The following is a 24,352-nucleotide window of genomic DNA, read 5'->3' as shown; positions in this document are numbered from 1 at the left end:
TTGTCACCAGAATACAGAGGTCTTAAACGACATGTTTAACTGCACCAGTGGAAAAAAGCAAGCAGAATCAAGTATGCATGCCCAAATCCTTACGTACAAGTGAAATTCAGTCTTTTGAATTTCTGAACCTTTCTTTTATCACAATCGTTCATCCGTTGTCTTCTCACTTGGCGTGTGAATTGCCCAGGGTATGCAGTGCGGAGTAACGAGAAACTGGGTATCCAAATTTCAAACAGGCACTGGCACTGGCACTGGCACTGGCACTGGCAAGTTCCACATTGATGTCTAATCACAAGCACATTAATTTAATGTATTTAATGGACAGGTGTTTTACGCCGTACTTCAGAATATTTCACTTACACAATGGCAGCCCATATTATGATGGCAGCAAACCCACAACCATCCGCAGGTTGCTGGTAGATCTTTCCATGGACCATCATGATTTACGCAAACTCACTGTACTTATTTACACAATAACACACCCTTGGAGGTTGCCTTTCCACACAAGTTGTTTCCATGACATTAAGTTCATGCTCTAAATTCAACAGTTGAAATCCTCTGTCACAAATCGATGGACCCCAATCGTTCACCTCACAAATATATGGGCCCTAATCATCCACGTAATAAATACATGGGCCCCATTCAATCACGTCACAAATACATGGGACCCTAATCATTCACGTCACAAACACATGGAACCCCCATCATTCACATAACAAAATTAGAAGTTTCATGCCTAGGAACATTTAATCAGAGCTACGTGTGTATACTCTAAATTGGGAAAGAATAGATCCAACGGCCATATGATATTTTCTTAAGGCTTTAACAGCTTATTAAAGGATTTGCTGGACAACTGTATAAATGTATGTATTTGTTCACAGTCCAAAACAAAAAAGTAATATTGAATACCATTCCTTATATCACATAAATCTCCATGAATATTCACAATACAACATTAGGTGTAATAACTGACATAATAATTTTTCAAGTCTTAATTTTGCCCAGCCAGGCAAGGTATGAATCCAAAAGTCACCCAACGTTGAGAAAATGAAAAGAGTGAAAACTTCCACTCCAATGTATCAATATATCAACGTATCAATTTTTTTGGGTTACAATGCATCGGATTTCTTTCATTACACATACAATATCTGATTACAAGTTATGTACAACTTTTTCTTGTTTTTATCAGAGCAACGCCTTAGCTGTCAGTCCAGGAAAGGAGCTTGGAGATGAAGATATCATTAATGCAAATATCTTGGTTTTCCTGCGAGGTGTCAACAAGATCAAGGGAGACAACCCCTGCACTGTCATCTTTGGCTTGGACCATGGCCACCAAGTCTTTGTCGAGAACGAGTTCCAGGAACTTGAACTTTGTTGCCTCGGACCAGGATTTGGACGCTGCGCAGGTTACACCTTTAAACATGCAGATCGGAATTTGAGTAAATTTAGACCGACAAAAATAAAAACTGCATAGTTAGAATAAAAGACAACAGACACAATAAAACAAACCATTTTATCAACTGTGTACAAAACACTTTTTCACAGTCAAATACTAAATCGTTTTCTTGACAAGTCTGCAAAAAAAACCCCTTATATAGAAATACTTGCATTGACTCATTTAGAATTTCATCTACAGAAGTAAATAGTCAAAGGTTTCTCCGTGCTAAGGTGGACGTTTTTTATAACATAGATTTTTAAAGGATTTTTAAAACATTTAACTTGCAGCATGTTTCCCTACACTGTGGTTGTGTCCAACTGATAATTATTAGCATACCATGTAACTTGGCACGGATAGCTTGAAAAGGAATTCTCCAGAACTGGAGGGGCAAAGGGTGCAAATCACTCAGGGACATCACATCAAACTCTCCAATATCCGCCATTAAAATACATACCTTTTGGATTGAAAGACAAAACAAAACAAAATAAACACTTTATTAGAAATCTGGAAGGTGTTTAGGGCATGTGCAAGTTAACAAAGAGAATAGAGCTGAGAGTGAGTTTCCTATGTTTTCATGTGACCAAATGTTCCTGTCTTTGTTGTTGTAGAAAACTGAGGTCTGTCTGAAAAGTAAAATGATATACTACTGGAAAAATGCGAGTTTCAGCTCAAAGTAATACTTTATGACCTTTATTTGCCAGTAAAAAACACTTTTTTGTACGAAATTTTTAGATCAAATACAGAATAATGTGTGTTCTATGACTGTCATATTTTCATATCTTTCTTTTTTACATAAAGTGTATATAAAAATAATGAAATTGAGCACTGTGCATATCAAAATTGGTGCCTAAGTTATACAGCTAACCCTGGGAAATGAACCTCTCTATTTCAGACTTCACTTCATTATGTATTCTAATTACTTATTATTTGAAACAGTACAATAATAAATTTTTAGCCTAGATTTTAACAAAGAATAGCTGACCAGGTCTGTGTCCTGTAAGAAGTCCTTGACAATGACCCTATACCAGGTGCCACACTGGCGACCTGCGTACAGATGGCCCGCCTGGATCTCCTCCATACGCGGGGTGCGAGCCTGAAATTAACAGTATATCATTGAGCAACAATAAATAAGCAAAGATAAATACATAAGGCAGGTTTCTGACGTGCTGCTAAGCATAAAAAGCGACAAAGGGACATGTAAAAAGATCAAAAGAACTTCCGATATGTTTGGCCACCAATTCTTATTTTAACTTTAATTCTAGAACTGGGGCTAATTAACTGAATATTCAAAGACTTTCAAGTCTACAGAGCTCAAACAGGTATTCAAGGACTTTTCATGTCTACACAGCTAAAACTGGTATTCAAGGACAGAGCTCAAACAGGTATTCAAGGACTTTTCAGGTCTACAGAGCTCAAACAGGTATTCAAGGACTTTTCAGGTCTACAGAGATCAAATAGGTATTCAGGGACTTTTCAGGTCTACACTGCGCAAACACGTATTCAAGGACTGTTCAGGTCTACACAGCCCAAACTGGTATTCAAAGACTTTCCATGCCTACACTTTTTCAATGATTTGGCTAATTTTCCAAGGATTTCCATGGTAGGGAATTCATTTTCTTTTTCAAAGGCTTTCAAGTCTGGCCACATGAACCTTTCTGAGCTGACCATCAAAAATGCAAATTTGATTTATTTATTTATTTGATTGGTGTTTTTCGCCGTACTTCAGAATATTTCACTTATATGACGGCGGCCAGTATTATGGTGGGTGGAAATGAACCCTGCAACCATCCGCAGGTTGCTGGCAGCCTTTTCCACGTACGGCCGGAGAGGAAGCCAGTATGAGCTGGACTTGAACTCACAGCGATCACATTGGTGAGAGGCATCTAGGTCACTAGGCTGCGCTAACCGACTGAGCCACAGAGGCCCTAAATTGCAAATTTGGTCTATCCCTTTATAATAAACTAAGCATATGTGAGGAATTGCAATAAACTTAATTTGGTAAACTGAGCCTTCCTTCTCAACTCCACCCCCGACTACAAAAGACAATACAACACCGTTTGCTTAGAATAGTGGATATTTCTTTATACTCACAGGGGGATTTTCCTCAAAGTATTTTTGTAAAGACTCCGTGAACTCTGTAAACTGCTGCAAGGTGTTGTACGGCAAGCACTGAAAAAGCAAAGTAACATATCAATCAAATTCAGAGAATTTATTTCCCCACTGCATGTGGTTTTCACTGCATGTGAATCTGCATGTGGTTTTCAAAAAATGAATCTGCAAGTGGTTTTCAAAATTTGGCAGTATTTGAAGAAGTTATTACATGGAAACCACTGGCCAATCAGAAGCACCAAATTAAATGGGCAAAACTTATGCATGGGTCCAGTTGGGATTTCAACAATGATCTGAGGTTCTACCTCCTGTACAACAAAATTTTATCAAAAGTCAAACAACATTTGGAGCAGTTATTGCATGAAATGTAAAGCTTGGCAGACGGACATATGAACAGACAGATTCTAATCAATATCTGGTGGCTTGGTGGTTAACTCAAGAGCCTGTCACCAATGCGATCGCTTTTAATTGTCCAGCTCATGCTGGCTTCCTCACTGGCCATATGTGGCAAGGTCACTTGGTGAGTTTTCTCCCAGGCTTAGCTCGGTTTCCTGCCATTATAATGCTGGCCACTGTCGTATATAAGTGTAATATTCTTGAGTATGGTGAACACCAATCAAATAAATGAACTGTTGGTGTCACACTTACTACAAAGTTTTCTGGATCGCTTGCCCAACGCACACGTACGTCCATGTACTGTCCAACTGGTGGAGGTTGCAAGAAGGGTGGGAGTGGCAGGGACAGATACTCTTTGCCCCAGATGTCCATGTCAGCAGGGAATGACCAAGCCCCTTGGGGAGCATAACTCGTAGCAGCATTAACAGGTGTCTGACTCTTTGTCGTTGAAACCTTACGATGGATGTCGCTTGTTTTCCCGTCCCATGAAGAGATTCCTGGCATTCCGGAACCCAAAGACAGCCCTTGGTCTAAGTCGGACGCGGAGGAGAAATCAGAGCAGGATTCCGGTAAGGGCATGTCCTCCGGATGAACATCAGAACGATCTTCTGTGGTGGATGGCCGGGACTTCCCCTGCGACATGCCAGGTGACAATGTTGTTCCTACAATGCTCTCTTGGTTGATACCTTGAGAAAACTGTTGCAACATCGCAGGTTCGATAGAACACGGCTGACCAAGTGACGTGTCCAGACTTGACATCGTTGAAGAGGACGCAACGTCTGAGAAATTTGCACTGTCACCAGATTCTGACAACTGAAGGTCACCTATTGCGAGCAAATTTGAATCTGCTGAAGCATTTGGATTTCTCGCAGATTGATTTGTCGTGGATTTGGTGTGGAACTTTGGTTTTAAAGTTATGGACATCTCAGAAGTTGAACTGCATTCGGACGACACAGACTCTGCATCGTTGAATGCTGACTCACGGTTCATTTGGTACTGAAGAAGAAATCGAGGACAATTTATCCAAACACATGCACATAAAATATCCTCAAAGTTCAATATATGTATATATATTTTTTTCAAGATTTAACACGATAAAAAACAGCAAGAACAATGAACTACAACACATGAAGTACATGCAAATGATAAGTACAAGTTGAGAGCTTAAAACAATCTCCTACTGGAGCAAGCTAATTTTCTCCAGAAGTAAATTTTAATACTTCCAAGTTTAAGACATTCTGGCAGTGTTTTCTCAGCTGCAGTGAACTACATTTTGGATCCTGACAAACTATTGTCTCTGAATAAATTTATTTTTATCTGACGTTTTTTTTTTGGTTTGGATGGGAGGTGAGAGATTAGTGAGAATGGAGATTTCAAATGTAGTCCATTTGGGACAGATCCAATGTGTATGTAACTGTCCCCCTCCCCACCAACTCCTCCTGATGAATGACAGACACCATACACCACTAATGATGCTAAAAATACTGCTCACAAAGAGGCCAGTTTTGTGGGTGAAGGAAACTGGAATGCCTGAAAAATCACTTCCACACTGTTTTATGAGCGGCATTCAATTATGCACTTAAAGGCCCTACCAACATCGCTAGGGGAGGAATCTATAAATTCCAAGTCTAAGACTGGGTTTGAACACGCACTTCTTAACCATATGGCCAAGACCCACTCCCAGGTTTTTTTTGTTTTTTTTTGATAGGTGTTTTACGCCGTACTCAAGAATATTTCACTTATACAGCAGCAGCCAGCATTATGATGAGCAGAAACCGGGCAGAGCCCAGGGGAAACCCACGACCATCTGCAGGTTGCTGGCAAACCTTCCCACATATGGCCAAAGAGGAAGCCAGCATGAGCTGGACTTGAACTCACAGCGACCGCATTGGTGAGAGACCCCTGGGTCATTACGCTGCGCTAGTGCGCTAACCAACTGAGCCACGGAGGCCCCCCTCTCCCAGGTAACAGTTAAAGATTAGTACTGTAACTGTATATATGATCTCAACAATACAAGGTTAAAACATATATATTGTACGTATAAAAAAAAACTCAAAATCAAATTAGTGTTGGTGTCCAAAGATACAACAAAAGTAGGATAAAAAAGAACAGGTTATAACAAAATTTGATATGGCTTAATTAAGGAAGACTTGGTGTAGTTAAAACAAGATATGAGGAGGTTAAAAAAACAGACTTGAGCTTAAAACTTTAAATCTGTCTAAAACACAAGTTAATCTTGGTTAAACAACAGTTGTTTACAGCCAGAAGGTGAAACATAACACAATATTTTTGAATTTTGATACTTTTAAGAATTTCGGCTTCACAATGACAACTTCTTGTCTACCCGAGCTGGAGATGGAACTACTTTCTGAGGTGACTGATAACTGATCATCGCATGGCGTAGGAATATCGTATGGTCCCATGAGCAGATATCCACCGGACTTCACAAACTGTACACACTGACAGACAGACGGACATGCATTCATTATACAAGGCAAAAGTTACAGATTTACACACAGTAAATTCTTTCTTCGTTATTCCTCATGTAGCGACACCAATTTTAGTTTATGTTTTACAGACAAGTCAACACTAAAATATCAAACAATGGAATAAAAGTAAAGCTGGAAATCTATCTTTTCATTTTGTCCTATTCCACATTTTTTACAAATTAAATGACTTTCAAGTTTTGTTTTTATATCTATACCTTCCTCTGATTTTGATGTTTGATTTATTCTGTCCTAAAGGCCTAATGTGAATATGAATTTCCCGTACAAGCCATAAAGTTCTCAAAGAGGCCACCCATTGATCTGCCATTAGCCTGCTAGTGGTGAGCATATGGAATGGTGGTGGAAGCTTGCATTAATATCTTTATTTGACTGTTACACATAAAACTCAAGGATTTAACAGGTAGAGGACACGAAAGTGCCCTGTGCATACCACAGATGCCTGGCAAGTCAACGATGAATTTCCTATGACTGACATACACACTTAAAAGTTAAGTAAAGGTGAAAGAAATGTAAGACTGGGTTTTGTAAAATCAAATAAATAATGTATTTCACTCAAAGACTGGTATGTTAAAAATTGCATTTTCAAAAGCCAAAAAAAACAACAACTCAAAATGATACTTTTTACAAAAAAAAAAAAAAAAAAAAATGATTCCTACTTTACAACAACCTATCAGGTGAACGAACAAGCAAACTGTGTCACTTGAAAATTCCTAAACATCTGGCAAAATACTGTAAATAAATAAATACACCTTTGGTCAATTAAATTTCTTTTTTTCTTACCTTTGTATTTTCCTCTGCTGTTAGTTTTGCAATGGCATCATTGATGTTGACATCTTCCTCTCCAGAAGTGTCGAACAAAACAACACTGTGGTGGCGACCATAGCTGTCATAGGGCAACATGAAGACAATGATCAAGACTTCAACCCAAATATTTATTTTACTATTTATACATCGGTAAAACGTCAGGATTTATGTCACTGATAAAATGTTATTACATATGTTAGATATCACTTCTGTTATTGCATTTTGATATCTCACAGGTGATGTCGTAATGGGGAAACATTTTGTTTTATGATGTCCCAACTTGAGGTCAGCAGGACGACGTCGCACATGCGTCTAATCATGTTAACATTCCTGCATCATGCAACAAGTCATGACGTGATACAAGACTTATCATGCAACAAGATGTGATGTGACACAAGACTGATTATGTAACAAGACGTGACGTGATGCAAGACTTATCATGCAACAAAACATGACGTGATACAAGATTTATCATGCAACAAGACGTGACGTGATACAAGACTTAGCATGCAACAAGACATGACGTGATACAAGATTTATCATGCAAGAAGACATGACGAGACAAGACTTATCATGCAACAAGACGTGGCGTGACAAGATTTATCATGCAACAAGACATGACCTGACACAAGACTTATCATGTGACGTGATGTGGTACAAGACTTACTATCCAACAAGATGTGACGTGACACAATCAGAAAATTACCCAAAGTCACAACTTAATTTTAAATCAGCTTCAGTTCAAAATCTGATAAATCTAATTCAAAAACAAGAACTGAATGTTTCAACAATTCCAATATGGTATTCAAACAACAGTTGGTACAATGGGGGCCTGTCAAACGCCTGGTAGCATGACCTTGACGCCATTTTAATGATGTCAAATGCTCGTTTAGGGGTTACAAGGGTGTTTGTTGTGTAACCCGATACCACTGAACCTTGTTTCGCACCTTCTTGGGATTTGTCGAGGTACGAAACAAGGTTCAGCGGTATTGGATTACATAACAAACACCAAGACAAGGTCTATTCTACACTAAAAACTGAAAAAAAAAAAAAAAAAAAAAAAACGAGGCAAAAACTGCATATTTTATGCAGCTTTTACCTGCCGTTCTCCTTCTCTCTCTCTGCAGAGGTCATACATTTTAGACCAATCAACGGCAAGTTTATTCCACTGCAGTTGATCCAGATATTTCAAAGTTGCATAAGTATGATGTCCTGAATCACATCAACTTAAAATAGCCCTGTATATGTATTATGACGTCATACCGCTGAGCTCAGATTGAAACGTCATCAAACCAATGTTTGTTTTTTTCATGTCATGGCACCTGGGTGTAAACTATCAAATATGTACAAACAGAAGCGAAATCTATAAACTGTACGAAATAACACTTTTTCCACTGAAGGAAATTCTGATAGTTCACCTGTATAGAAATCGCAAAAGCAAATCTAACGCGCAAACAAACACAAATTTTTTTCATTTGTAAACATAAAACGTATCGACCGGTGTGTTGTGTGACACATTTGATGTTGTTTGAAAGGTCATTTCTGTTTAATATGTGTATTTGCACACGGTCCGCAAATAACAGTGAGGTAGAATTCCCATCTCATCATTATGATGTCACAATAAAGACAGAACGACGTTACAGTAAAAACTAATCGACTTCAACATTGTAGACGTTGCAAAACAATAAATTTTGGCATAACAATAGATCAATTTCCTGCTTCACACTAGCGTCACCGTAGCGATTAACAAATCTGCCACCTTTACACTTGTGCATCAGAACATACTACGCCTACACACCCACCTGGTCACTACCTCGGCAACACATGTCTTGCCAAGCACGTAGTTAAGCAAAGTTTCCAGGGCAAGAGCTGTCAGTGCCTCACTGGTCAGTTCCAGTCCATGCAGCTCACAGTGACAAGCCTGCAGAAGACATATATTCATTTATTTCCTTATCTGATTGGTGTTTAACACCCTACCCAAGAATATTCCACTTTATCTACGATGGTGTCCAGCACTGCGGTAGGAGAAAACCACGCAATTCCCGGGGGAACCCACAGCCTACTGCAGTTTGCTGGTAGACTTGATTAACAAATTAATAATTACTGATTTGCAAAACTGAAGTAAATAATGTTTTTACTCGACCAACCTGGTAGGGCAAAGTGTTGAAGTCTGCCGATATCAGTCTTAAATTCTGAATGTCCATCTCATCTGTGTCACCATGATCGAGGAAGAAACATTTTGCCTGTCAAAAATAAACAACAACAACAAACGAAATGACATTTTAACCAACAACTGATAACATTATTCATCAATTCACCAAAGGCGTCTCCAGGAGTATAAACTCCCATCCCGGCAAAGTGTACAAATGCATTCTATCACCACAAAATAAGGGAAATTACTCTGTGCTTCTGTATGATCTCTTAACTACTGAAAAATCATTACAATGTTGTTGGATTCAAATCAGCACCAAAATTTAATGAACTGGCCATTTTGACTTAAAGCTTTTGAATCAAAATCCATGTCCCATGATGTTGCTTTACAAACAGATAGACAGACAAGCAGACAAATGCCACCAAAATCGTAGCCTGCTTTATTCAACTTCTCTTTGGGGTTTCTCTAAATTTGGAAAAAAAAGTTCGTTTCAGAGCCTGACACACATCAGACCTCCTAGAGTGCGCATCTTGCATCTTAGACAAACAGGATTACCCCTAATCACCCCATTTGCCTGCCATGGATTCAACACTGATTTCTTTGGAAGTTTACTGCCCCCTGCTTGCAAAAGGTTGCCCCAGTGCAAGTCATTCCTAGTCAAGAAATTCACTTTCAAAGATCCCATAGAGGCTTTGCATTCATTATCTCTTCTCTAGTGTGCCGTTACATTATCTCTTCTCTAGTGTGCCATTACATTATCTCTTCTCTAGCGTGCCGTTACATTATCTCTTCTCTAGTATGCCATTACAAAGTTGTTCACAGTTTCCTCAGAGTCTACATTCTGTTACAAAGCATGTACCTCTAGTTATCTCTCAGACTGTGTTTTCTATTTTCTTTGAACATGTATACAAATGTACGCTTGGGGATTAACATACTTAATAATAATAATTAATAATAATAATTAATAATAATAATAATTAATAATAATACTGAACAGATTTTTTGAATATGACGATGAAGAGTCAGTAGGAGGTACATATACATATACCATGTCTTCTCGTGGCAGGGCGAGTGCATGCCACCAAAGTGCTGCCGTCAATGAAGCACCATGCCAAAGACACCAGACATGAAACAAAACTTGCACGGCAACATTTTTGGTGTGACCTGACCCAGGTTTGACCCCAGGTCTTCCGGCTTGGAGGTAAACACTCTAACCACTAGGCCACTGATGTGGTCTCTTTGCTTTGAGTATCTCAACTTGTTCCCTTCTCTGTTGAGGACCCTGACCCTATGGTACAGACCATCCACACTGGCCACACCCTGGGCCCTCCACACTCTCCTTCACCTTGTCCCCTTCTTTGTTGAGGACCCTGGCCCTATGGTACAGACCATCCACACTGGCCACACCCACTGAGCCCTCCACAATCTCACTTTGTTGCCGTCTCTGCTGAGGACCCTGACCCAATGGCACAGATCATCCCCACCGTCTCCTCCACAATCACTCCCTCATCTTGTCCCCTTCTCTGTTGAGGACCCTATGGTATAGATTACCCACACTGAGCCCTCCACAATCTCTCCCTCACCTTGTTTCTTTCTCTGTTGAGAACCCTGACCCTATGACACAGACCATCCACACACTGGGCCCTCCACAATCTCTCCCCCAACTTGTTCCCTTCTCTGTTAAGGACCTGACCCTATGGTACAGACCATCTATACTGGCCACACACACAGAGCCTTCAGCAATCTCACTCTCACCTTGTTCCCTTCTCTGTTGAGAACCCTTACCCTACAGTACAGACATCCACACTGGCAACACAAAAAGCCCCCCCCACAACCTTTCCCTCACCTTGTTCCCTTCCCTATTAAAGACCCTGACCCTATGGTACAGGATACCCACACTGGCCACAAACACAGAGCCCTCCACAATCTCACTCTCACCTTGTTCCTTTCTCTGTTGAGGACCCTGACCCTACGGTACAGACATCCACACTGGCCACACACATAGCTCTTCACAATCTCTCCCTCACCTTGTTCCCTTCTCTGTTGAGGACCCTGACCCTATGGTACAGACCATCCACACTGGCCACACACACAGAGCCTTCGACAATCTCTTCCCCAGAAGTGACAGCGGCAGAACTGTAACAATCTTTCAAGGACACCTCTAGCTCCTCCAGTTTGACCTTAAATATAAGAATGTCGAAGACAAATATATATATTATATATATATAATCTTCAGACTTTACTTCAACAAACATCCATAATTTCTTCACAACATGCTGATGTGGCATTAAGCCATAACCACTCATTATTAAGAATTTTAAAATTTTATGTTAAAATTATTTATTCCAGTGGTTGGTTAGCACGCTAGCACAGCGTAATGACCCAGGAGTCTCTCACCAATGCAGTCACTGTGAGTATAAGTCCAGCTCATGCTGGCTTCCTCTCCGGCCGTAAGTGGGAAGGTCTGCCAGCAACCTGCGGATGATCATGGGTTTCTGCTCGGTTTTCACCCACCATAATGCTGGCCGCCGTCGTACAAGTGAAATATACTTGAGTACGGCATAAAACACCAATCAAATAAATAAATAAATTTATTCCAGTGTATAACAAGTTCTTTCAGTTAAAGGTAACCTTATGTTTTATATTCTTGACTGGCAAATTTCCTTATACCATGCTGCTCACTTTTATGGCTGGAGGAAACCAGACCATGGGGAGTAAGCCATCAGCCCTTGGCGAGCTATTGACTTACTTATCCATGTAACATGTCCACATATTTACCCACAAAGCGAGTTCAATGTATACATGCATTTTATATCAGTGTTAGGGACGCTATCTCCAAGAAATTCAATGCAAGACTGGTCTTTTAAACATACTGCTACCCTACTACTTCAAAACATATTCTTTCTGAGTCTTAAGACTAAACTGAGCAATTGAGAAATAAACATTTTAAACCAAATGGCCGCAACCTATCCATTCTGGCCTTCAGCTTTACTGGCACTTTTGTCAGATGATTTTTTATTGTACTCACAGAGTAATTTTCCCCAACGAGTCTGAAGGTGATGTCTTTGATGGAGGTCAGGAAGGAGACGTAGACATCCCAGTATCGCTCGTCTGGGAACTGGAGAGGTCCTTCAAAAGGGTTCATAAAAATTGAACTAATTTGAACAGCACAGACGATACTGCTGAACACAAAGCTCTTAAGGTACTACGACTATTAATTTGGAAGAATTAGGAATGCTACAGCTCAGGAACACAAGCCTCTTTTTTTTTCTTCTTTCTTCCTTATCATACGTTAATGCCATACTCAAGAAATGTCTCTGGAGACCACCTGTATGGGTGGAGCAGAACACTTGTATGGGAGAAGGAGATCACTTGTACGTGTGGAGGAGAACACTTGTATATCTGTACGAAACCAATTATCCGGGTGGAGGAGACCACTTGTATGGGTGGAGGAGAACACTGGTATGGATTGAGGAGACCACTTGTATGGGTGGAGGAGAACATTGGCATGGGTTGAGGAGACCACTTGTATGGGTGGAGGAGACCACTTGCATGTGTGGAGGAGAACATTGGTATGGGTGGAGGACACCACTTGTATGGGTGGAGGAGACCACTTGTATGGGAGAAGGAGATCACTTGTATAGGTGAAGGAGAACACTTGTATGGGAGTACGAAACCACTTATCCGGGTGGAGGAGACCACTTGTATGGGTGGAGGAGACCACTGGTATGGGTTGAGGAGACCACTTGTATGGGTGAGGGAAACGAGAGTCCATGAGGTTACTCCATCCTTTAATGAATCGAACTATATGCACAGCATACAGGTGGAAGATAAGAAGTTTTCACAAACCATCTCTTATTGTTAAAACAAAAAAAAAGGCCTACATCAAAACGAGTAAAGCCAGAGCACCGACAGAAGTGACCAGGCTTCACTGTCCCAGGAGGTAAGCTTACCAGGTTTACCGAGAGGAGGTGTCACTGCCGGCAACTCCCTATCTTGATGTTCTTCTGTCTCTGTCATTTCTCCATTCCCTGTAGTCTTGTCTGTCTTCTCGGGAACTAAGCGCAGGAGTTTCTCTGCCGTTGGTTTGAGTAATCCCTGTCGGACCATGAGCTCGTTTATAGACTGCCCGTCTCCCCCAGAATTATACAGTTCCACCACACACATATTATCTGTGGGTGTAAAATAAAAAATAGTCATCAATATACCAAGGCTTTAGCACAGACCTTAGGTTTGTGGGTATATAGTCTGTGACATCTAAGGCCGTCCTAAAATATACGTTTGTAGGGGTAACCCAATGAATTGTCATAGACAACATGGGCTCTACTCTGTACTTATTGTGGCCTTGTTCTAATACCGTAAATCTTCTAATTCTCAGGACAGTTATTAGTAGTGCTGAAAGCAAAGAATCACATTCCTCTCCTAGTTCTTTTGGAGAAGTAAAGATATGAATATGTTGTTCATTAGATGAATTAGATGAATCGATGACAGTTTTCGACCGAAACAAATACCTTTATTGTCATGTGATCCCCACCAAACAGTGAGCTTGATCACAGCAGGCACGTGGCACACAGTTCCAGGAGTCTCTGCTGGTGATCACGGGCCCTCTTGGGTCATAGTTGTATCCTACATTAGTTTGCATACGCTAGCCTTTTGAAATATATACGGGTTTACATACATATTGGTACCATACATATTGGTAAGTTTGTGTTGTTGTTGTTTCAAACAGCAGTTTACTTACTGCCTTGATCTACCAGGTGCAACTGAACGAAGAATTGCTTATCCTTTATCAAAGAGTTCCATATGGTATGTGAAAAGGTCTCCTGCTGTTCATTTTTACTTACATCTTTATCCAATAAAATTTACCTTTATTTATAATTTATAAACTTGAGGTACATGTCAGAATTTCTTTTATGGCATGCACCTGCGAGGAAATGCAAACTCTTTTCAATGGTATTTGTTTGATATTTAAATTTTCTTCTCCTTTAATTGCCAGGTTTCCTCCCACCAAAATGCTGACCGCAGACGAATAAGTGAAATATTCTTGATATGGCGTAAAACACCAATCACATATATAAAGCAATTCTTAAAAATGAAATATGGCTCAGTAGCCCACCAGTATTAAAAAACACTACACTTTTTGACAAACTGGCTCCATGAGTTACTTTTAAGCATTCAGCTCTCTTTCATACTGGCAGTTTACTTCATGATGTTATATTTTTTGTTCATCAAGAAGAAGGCATTGTTATTCAGACCAAATATAGCTCCTATATACAGTTCTGTATTATAATTTCTTATTGCATTAGCCATTCACATCTACGCACTTAGAAAAACGGCAACCTGCTTGATTAACGACTTCATTATACATTAATTATTGATCAGCATGATGCCAAGACGGAAGGTACAGATTTGGAAGAGAATAGCCGATTTATGTTGGCTTGATATCAAACTGTGAGTCAGAAGTCTGTGAACTATATATATAGGTGCCATACAAACTTTGCCATAATCTAAATTTCCACAACATGCCCGTTTTCAACTTTTCCTAAGCGGTACAAGGATACCACGTTAATAGAACAATATGGAATCCATGAGAGAATGAATGACTGAATATTTTCTGAGATGTTGTTACCATGTAGGACCCATATGCCACTGCAGCCGGGGAGAAAGGGGCAGACAATTGTGAGCCACATGCTTCAAGAATTTTTTTTTTTTTTTTTTTATTAAGTTGGGAGGGACTATCGACTGCAAAACCACCTTGACAAAGAAAAGGCAATCAGATACTGAGAAAGGGGGACTGGAAATTCCTAGTGAATATAAATTCTCCGCCAATAGACTATACACAGGAAACTTTGAGGGCACGATCAACAGAACCCTACAAGATCACGCTGCGGCATGACAACAGCATCGTGAATGAACAACAACAACAACGACAACTGAACTGAACATGTGCTACTACCCAACGATGCTTCTCAGAATTAACAATTACTCAGAAACGGTGTTTTCTAATCAAGCGTATTTATTTACAGGCCTAAATAGTGATACTACATTGATTTTCAAGCATTCACTGACAGAAGATTTGTAGTTATGTGCTCTATTGTGAGTAACAATGCCTGTGTGAACAAAATTCCTTGTGTAATATCCTTTATCAAAGGTAGCCAAGGTATCATACCTGAGTGTGATATAGTCAGAGCCACTAGTTCCACATTCCCGCAAACGTCAGCAAATTTCTCAATTGCCTTTTCACTCCATAAATCACCCTGAATACAAGAAAAAAACAAAACAAAATACACAGCTATGATGGGAGAGGTTTTTGCTGGCAATTTGACAAATTGTTGAATAAACTTTACACCTCTCCAATTAACAAACTGCTTCATGCTGGGAAGAAAATCTTTGCGATCAAAATCGGCTGAAATTTCTTGTTACACCACAAGTAAAATGGTTAGTTTAGCAATTCTGGTTAAAGATTTAATAACCTGAAGGCCTCTAAAATCAGCTGAAACTTGCCATCTCGGTTGACGAAAGGCAGCACCGGATTCAGTCAGATTTGAACATGTCAACCATATTGGTACCAGATAAGTTGTCTTAGATAAATTCAGTCTGGATAAGGAAATTTGAGAATACTTTTGTGAGAAAATAAATTAAGGATATTTGAAAGTATTTTTATCCGTTACTGGTTTTAGGCAAATTCAGGACATTCCCTAAAGCAGCTGGGATTAAATTAAGGAAATTTTTTAGAACATTTTTGTCTCAAGCTGAGGGTAGGAAATTCGACAACAGATGCATGGCCTTTCTATATGAATGTAACCTGTTATTTGTGCAATATTGTAATCTGTGTTTTGTACTGCCAGGCCCTGTAAATGGGACTAGCTCCCACCACTCATCTTAAACAGAGGCACAGAAATTTTTGCAATAGGCAGAAGTTGGGAAATTTTTAATTTTTGGGCTGCGGTCAGAATTTTGGAATGACAAACTCTATAAACGGAACTACCTCCCATAATCTGTTCAAATGAACAAATTATTAAGAAAATTTTTGTAAGAGACTGAGGTTAGAAAATTTGAAATTATTTCATCAGAGGCTGTAATTAGGAAATTGAAGAACATTTTACTGATAGTAATGATTCATATAATTCTGACCTGCCAAGACTTTGCCCCATACAGCTCACATTTGATGGACTGGGCAGGATGAAAGGAAAGTTTGGGGTTCAACTGGCGGATAGACTGGAGAGCGATTTGTTCCTCATTGCCATAATCCACGAACAACACATCCACCTAGTGGCGAGAGAGGAAAAAAAACACAATGTAGGTGAGTTTAAACCTTTTTTGAATCAGTTATGAGAATTTCACGGAGCGATCACGGAAATCACGGAAATGAAAGTGCGTTTGCCATGAAACAGGCTTGGTTAATCACACACTACTGCTTAGTAAACGTAGAAGAGACGTCCAAAGACTTGTGAGCCTTCAAACTGTGGCTAAGGTTGTCACTAGGCACTTGTACTTTGTTACCACAAGTGGTCTCACGAATAACAGATCTTTTTAATCTCATCGAGCTTGCAACGTTGCCACGATGGACAGGAAGTAGCACAGCCAATGAATTACATGTAGGACAGAAAGCCAATGAAGGCCCTTTGCCAGAGAAGTTGTGATTCATATGAAATTTGGATTCATATGCTGCACTGTACTCTTCGGACAGGGGAGACAACTCAAACTGACAAAGTTTGGAGTACCCAGTTCTCTTCCTTCTTTTTCCCATAGTTTGCTGTCAGATGCTTCAATCATTAAGTGACAGTTCATAAACTTTCAACAGAAAGGTTGAGGGATTATGGCGATTTTTAGTTTACAAAGTAAACAACAATTAGATCTGCAAGAATCACAGAACAGCAAAATTTATTGGTTGAAATGTCCTTAATACTAAAATTATTTTTTAGACAGGTAAATTGTAACCAAAAACCACGCATTCAGAGATTCCTACCAGCTCACTTGCTATGTGCATTTAAACACCATACGTCACAGTAGGGAGCGAACAAAAAAAAAAGTCTAGCCTTCAATTCATGGGTGATGGCCCAATATACAAGAGTGGAATAACAAAGCTTAATCTGCCATCCAAGAATGTGCATTTAAACACCATACCTCACACTACGCAGCGAAAAAAAAAATCTAGCCTTCAATTCATGGGTGATAGCCCAATATACAAGAGTAGAATAACAAAGCTTAATCTGTCATCCAAGAATGTGCACACCATACCTCACACTAGGGAGCGAAAAAAAAAAATCTAGCCTTCAATTCATGGGTGATAGCCCAATATACAAGAGTAGAATAACAAAGCTTAATCTGTCATCCAAGAATGTGCACACCATACCTCACACTAGGGAGCGAAAAAAAAAAGTCTAGCCTTCAATTCATAGGTGATAGCCCAATATACAAGAGTGGAATAACAAAGCTTAATCTGTCATCCAAGAATGTGCATTTAAACACCATACCTCACACTACGCAGCGAAAAAAAAAATCTAGCCTTCAATTCATGGGTGATAGCCCAATATACAAGAGTAGAATAACAAAGCTTAATCTGTCATCCAAGAATGTGCACACCATACCTCACACTAGGGAGCGAAAAAAAAAAATCTAGCCTTCAATTCATGGGTGATAGCCCAATATACAAGAGTAGAATAACAAAGCTTAATCTGTCATCCAAGAATGTGCACACCATACCTCACACTAGGGAGCGAAAAAAAAAAGTCTAGCCTTCAATTCATAGGTGATAGCCCAATATACAAGAGTGGAATAACAAAGCTTAATCTGTCATCCAAGAATGGGCATTTAATTAAAAACTTAAAATCATAAGAAGCCCGGTAGATGCTTCTGGGCCAAAGTCTACCCACCGTGTCTGTTCCAGGGACGTATTGTAAGATGCGGGCCCTGCACCATGTGTTATCAGCTGTATATTTGGCGACACAGTAGTCTCCTGGTGTCAGCTCAGGTCCTGGGATTCGTGAAGCAGTCTGCAACATTCACAATAACATGGGCAACAGTCATAAAAATGTGAACAACATTTAGAATAATACAGGAAAGATTCAAAATAACACTGCCAACATTCACAACAACACTGGCAACATGTACAATAACGCTCACACCATTTAGAATAACACTGGCAACATGCACAATAACGCTCACACCATTTAGAATAATACTGGCAACATTAACAATAACACTGGCAACATTCACAATAACACTGGCAAATAACACTGGCAACACTCACAGTAGCACTGGCTACATTTACAATAACCAATAACACAGGGAAACATTCACAATAACACGGGCAACATTCACAATAACACGGGCAACATTCACAACAACATGGGCAACATTTGAATAACATGGGCAACATTCAGACCAACATGGGCAATATTCACAAAAATGTGAAATACATTCAGACTAACATGGGCAACATTCACAATAACATGGGCAACATTCAAAATAACATGGGTAACATTCACAATAACATGGGCAACATTCAAAATAACATGGGTAACATTCACAATAACATGGGCAACATTCAAAATAACATGGGTAACATTCAAAATAACCATCTTTCTGCCAGCAAGGCTGATACTGTGCTCCAGGCTTCGGAATCACCCATGCTTTATGGTACATATAAGAACGTTCAGAAACTGACTCTTTCGATAACAAATGGCACTGCCGCCCGCATACTTCTGCCAGGGGATTTTCTGCCAACCATTGATTGTCCCTTATAAGTGTATTTCCTTGTCTTGAAGCAAATGCATCTGACTTTGAACTGATTCACTTCTTGACAACATATATATATATACAGTACAGCTCAGGCTAAATGTCAAAACCAGCCAGGAGATACGTGCGATCGTAGAGGTCTTGTAGAGAGTTGGTAGAGGGTCTGCAGACAGACAGTCGCCTGCAGAGTCAATAGATTCATTCACTGTGACTGATTGCACATACATGGCTGAGCATCGGTAGGTCTATGCGGTGGCTATGGGAAGTTCACGTCGGAAAATATAGTTCTTTGAATGATTTGAAGGATTTCTGAAAGACCAACGACTACCAAAACTAGCTCAGTCTTCAGCTCTGATAACAAGTTAAAAGATGGACAAATAACTTTCGTTTCTTCCACAGGAGGTTTTCCTTGTTGTGGGAGTCATTTGGCAGCGCAAAGCTATCTGCCACTCAGTGATTTAGAACACCAAATTGACACTTTGAAGCTGGCACGCCGTTCAGCAACAACGTTGCGGTATTACAAGATGAATTTCCATGTAGAGAAGTGGTAAAAAAAAAAAACAATGATATGATACAGGACAAGTCTTGACAATACTGAGAATTTGTAGTTTGTACAAAACCATGTAGGAAAAGAAACCACATAGCAAACACACGAGGGGAAAAGAAAACAATTATTTCAAACGCTATCTCTCGCACAAACAGAAATACTAATTTCCTATTTGCACCAGTACACTTTATTCGAATTTTTTGCGTACCAGGCAGAGTGTACCTTAAATACTTTCTTTTCTGACTCTCTTTTACTACAAAATGCCTGCATGAAGTTCATTCCACTTTAATTTATGCTTACAAACAATACATGATTTGCACCAACACCCAGATGAATTCAGATATCAAATTCTATTTGTGAACGAGAATGAAAGCTGTGGCAAAACGTTCGTGAATAACTTACATGTGTATCAATAAACATATGATTATAAGTGAGTGAGTGAGTGAGTGAGTGAGTGAGTGAGTGCTTGGTTAAACATCGTACTTAACGATTTTTCAGTCATGTGACGACGAGGGAATTCTCAGAGTGTATGTAATGCGCCTCCTTATTGCAGGATAGATTTCCACCGCTCTGTTATCTAGTGCTGTTTCACTGAGACGCCTTACCGAAGGCAAGTACGCCAACCCGCCCAAGCCATTATACTGATACAGGTCAACCAGTTGTTGAACTATCCCCTTCAGGCTGAACATATGATAAGTTGGTTTTTTGCTTCAGTTGGACAATAATGTTTTGGTGTTTACCATACTTGTGTGAAAAAATATCATGGGTGTTCAATAAGAAGCAACAGAAAATCGGATTCTTAATCTGAGATAAAGATATAGAGGTCTGTCTTAATCCCAGGCTTAATTAAAATATTCGGAAGTATCAGGCAGGGCCTGCAAGAAGAACTCAAGCAAGCTTTGTGTCCAGTTGTGTCCCTTTGCCAGGCTTGAAGAACAATAGGCATGTTCTATTGGGGTAAGTAAATAATACTCACAAGTGACAAACTTTATTAACTGATACACACTGTATGGTTTTGAAAATCAATGGAAACAAATGGAATAAATTAATCTTTCAAATCTGGCTGCTGGGGCTGAGTTCACTGTTTTGATGTAAATCCCACCTATGTACAACTTCCTCGGTTGCAATTCAGTCAGCAACTGAACATGTCTGTATAAACAATCACTGATGTAGCCTAATCTAATAAACACACCAGTCCGATTAAATAAAAAAAAAAACACCAGCCATTTTAGGTTACTTGTTGAAAACAACGATTGCTGCGACTTTGCCTACATGTCCGTCAACCGAAAGTAGCCTACAGTGAAAGGTCTGCAGCCTGGTGATGTCTGATTCTGATCTGAAGATGCATGTTTTGGGTGGTCTTTTTGTTTTTAGTTCTTTTGATATGAGGCTTACATGATCCTTGCTGCAATATGAATACCTGATGTTATTTAGATGTCACCTTTATACAAACGTAAGAAATGATAAGACCTCAGTGCAAAGACCACACAGAGGCACGGCCACAAGAGACAGCTATCAACCTGTGTTGGGGCGATATCCTAAGTGAGAATCGCCCGATATTCCACGTGCTTTATTCACAAGAAAGTTGCACTGGTTTGTGAAATTTATGCAAAGATTTGGCCAGTTTACTATAAAATATCTGTTGCATGGTTCTATATGGCATAAATATAAATGTATATGAAAATCAGTGTGATGACCGTCGATGATTTGATTGCATATTTACACCCTATAATCAAGTTGATTTTGTTTGCAAGAGGTAAGCTACAGATTGCAAGATTAACTTTCCACTTTTTATGGCTAGTACATGCTCAAATAGCTGAAACACAGGCTGCACCTTTGCTTGCAAACAAGGATGTGTCTGTAGACAAAACTATATTCACTCCTTCCGATGATAATCCTGTGCTCCTCCGCAGATCTCCGACACAGCCCAGTAGCGGGTTAGTCACGCGCCTGTGGAGTGTTATTCAATATCTCGGAGCGCTCTACGAGCGATAAACAACTGACTTAGCTGCACTGTATGTTATATTCTCCAGCAATAAGCAGATCGTAACCAACAGGCAGCGGAAAGTCAGTGTTCTATCAGAAAATACCGGTGATGGCCAACAAGGTTGAACAGTCAATGCAGCCGGTGTTGTTGTTTCACAACTAATTCCTAATTTTACCATGCCTATTTGCCCCAAAATGACCGTCCTCCCCTCTAAACTTTAAAAAATCCATATGCAGGCAGTTATTTCTTTGTGTCTTTCTATGTCTGCTTAAAGAAAACATATTTATTCCACACATCACATACTTGTCACTACAGCCAGATAACATGTTGTTTTGAGCTCCAATCAGCATCAGTAAATACTGTGCTGGACGCAGAATCTAATTGGGCCATGACTCATGCATATTTATGAAGGGAAGTTTAGGATTTCGAAGGGATAATATGGTTCAGTCAATCAAGGCTGATGTTGACACAGTTTTGGCCCCTTTGACTCTGTTGATTCAGTTGGCCTGTTTGTGGTGTAACAGGATACCATTTGGATACAAAATTTAAATATTTATTTATTTATCTGATTGGTGTTTTACACCGTACTCAAGAATATTTCACTTATACGATGGCGGCCAGCATTATGGTGGGTGGAAACTGGGCACAGCCCGGGGGAAACCCACGACAATCAGTAGGTTGCTGGCAGACCTTCCCATGTATGGCCGGAGAGGAAGCCAGCATGAGCTGGACTTGAACTCACAGCGACCACATTGGTGAGAGGCTCCTGGGTCATTACGCTGCGCTAGTGCGCTAACCAACTGAGCCACGGAGGCCCCCTTGGATACAAAAGAATTGTCAAAGTTACATAGTGCAGACGAATCATGAATTCTCACCAGAGGCAAGCAATGTCTTAGTAACATGTTCAACCAAGACACTTCCTTCATCTCCACGAGCAGGCAAATTAGCAAACTAACTGCCACAATGATTGTGATATTGTTCACTCGCTTCAATGTTTTTATGTATTTGATTCGTGTTTTACTTCACTTACACAACGGCAGCCAGCATTATGATGGGAGGAAACCAGGCAGAGCTCCGTGGAAATCCATCACCATCCACAAGTTGCTGACAGACCTTCCCACATCCTACTTTGAAAATTTAATACTGGTCTCACCTTGTACGAGAGAAAGTGAAAGTCCAGATTAAAGATAAAACCAGGTTTGAATATCCATACGCTTCTGAGCAAGATATTAATGCCTTCTTTAGATGAATTACCCCTGTCAAGTTTTCTTCCCACAGAGTTACTCCTCACGGTGTATGCTTACCTCGCTAAGGCACTGTATGTCCTCGTTGATGTTGTCTATATCCGTGTCGGCTCGGTGAAGGTAGAAATGTCCATCCCCCGAAAGGTAAGACATGTATACGGCTACTCGCTCTCTGTACAACAGAGACAAAAATGTCAACATGTGTACATCAGAAATAGTGGAGGCGTTGTCGATAATTGAAGATGAGACCCAGGTTTAATGGGATCGCTAATTAAGCACTGATAACCAAAAGTTCACTAAAATTTATGTACAAAAATTTGATGGACGGATGGACGGATGGACGGACGGACGGACGGACGGACAGGAGAGACATGACTAAAGTTCGGTGATAAGTAATGACAAAACCAGATGGTACTCCGTGAAAGTAGACACTTACTGTACAGTGAACAAGGCCGCCATGGGAATGTCTACCTTCGGGGCTGCGGGATACACGATGTATGTGTCAGTAGCTTCATTCCTGTTAACAAGAAAAAGACAAATATCAATCAAAGCCTTTGTTACTTTCTTGCCTGAAATTCAGACGAGATCTACTTCACATGAACCTAGAAAAAGTAGAGCATGATGACTCGCAGACACTTGGACAAATTTGTTCGGTGCGTTCAGCAGGGATTTTTCCCTTTAGATGGGCTATAACCAGAGCTATTTGGCAAAATTGGGAGAAAATCAATTCAATTACTTATTTGCTGGTACTAAAGAATTTTTTCTTGAACCACTCAATGAATCAAATATCATGGGCCAGTATCAAGGTCCTTGACCAATGACAGTGCATGTTGGCATCAAGGTATAATTCATTACAAAACTTCATATGGAGGCTGTATGGTACATAACCAGTAACTCTAAAATGGAGATTATGGGTTTAACGGGAAGCATAATTTAGATTTGGTAGCAAGATTACCAAAGAGTTCGTCTTTAGATTTATTTATTTAATTGATGAAAGGTTTACACTGTACAGCTTGTCTGTAGAAAACACATGAATGCACAACTTCAGCTCAATACATAAAATACTGAAGTCATGACATTGGTAATTTACAGTTATTAAATCTGATTGGTGTTTTGGCCGTACTCAAGAATATTTCACTTATACAACGGCGGCCAGCATTATGGTGGGAGGAAACCAGGCACAGCCCGGTGGGAAACCCACGACCATCCGCAGGTTGCTGTCAGACCTTCCCACATAAACCCATGGAAGCCAGCATGAGCTGGTCTTTAAACAGTAATTAAATGCAACATTGTGCTTAGGCATCTCTAAAACTTCAGGTCAGTCCATGTAACATGCAGCACTCTTTGATTTATTTTAGTTATTTATTTGATTGCTGTTTAAACACCATACTCAAGAATACATCACTTTAATATATGAAAGTGGCCAG

The 24,352-nt window shown here is 39.9% G+C and overlaps 1 protein-coding gene across 3 annotated transcripts; it reads right to left on the bottom strand.

Annotated features, from left to right (window-relative positions):
• Positions 1-250: 250 nt before the first annotated feature.
• On the bottom strand, positions 251-23,091 carry LOC135464225 (tudor domain-containing protein 7B-like). 3 transcript variants are annotated; one of them, XM_064741728.1, is made up of 16 exons: positions 22,986-23,091; positions 18,283-18,402; positions 16,541-16,675; positions 15,576-15,663; positions 13,360-13,578; positions 12,435-12,535; positions 11,434-11,586; positions 9,402-9,497; positions 9,057-9,175; positions 7,231-7,333; positions 6,247-6,402; positions 4,196-4,939; positions 3,530-3,607; positions 2,421-2,531; positions 1,775-1,892; positions 251-1,413 (listed from the first exon to the last, which is right to left on the bottom strand). In XM_064741728.1, the coding sequence occupies exons 1-16, from the start codon at positions 23,076-23,078 to the stop codon at positions 1,199-1,201; spliced, it is 2,649 nt and encodes an 882-aa protein (XP_064597798.1). In that variant the 5' UTR covers positions 23,079-23,091; the 3' UTR covers positions 251-1,198. The 3 variants fall into 3 exon arrangements, with proteins under 3 accessions (XP_064597798.1, XP_064597799.1, XP_064597800.1); XM_064741729.1 differs by lacking the exon at positions 3,530-3,607; XM_064741730.1 differs by lacking the exon at positions 6,247-6,402.
• Positions 23,092-24,352: the final 1,261 nt, after the last annotated feature.

This window comes from Liolophura sinensis, chromosome 3 (assembly GCF_032854445.1).
Source record: "Liolophura sinensis isolate JHLJ2023 chromosome 3, CUHK_Ljap_v2, whole genome shotgun sequence".
NCBI classification, from domain to species: domain Eukaryota; kingdom Metazoa; phylum Mollusca; class Polyplacophora; order Chitonida; family Chitonidae; genus Liolophura; species Liolophura sinensis.
The sequence above is the reverse complement of the archived record's forward strand: the minus strand, read 5'-3'. Positions and strand labels throughout refer to the sequence as shown.

What these genes read in the sequence shown, in the direction of transcription:
- LOC135464225 (XM_064741728.1), bottom strand. Translation starts at nt 23,078, where the DNA reads ATGTCTTACCTTTCGGGGGATGGACATTTCTACCTTCACCGAGCCGAC. An exon ending in ACATACAGTGCCTTAGCGAG is followed by an intron (nt 18,403 to 22,985) that starts GTAAGCATACAC and finishes TGAATGTTGCAG; the next exon opens with ACTGCTTCACGAATCCCAGG. An exon ending in TCAACACTTTGCCCTACCAG is followed by an intron (nt 9,176 to 9,401) that starts GTTGGTCGAGTA and finishes TGTCTTCTGCAG; the next exon opens with GCTTGTCACTGTGAGCTGCA.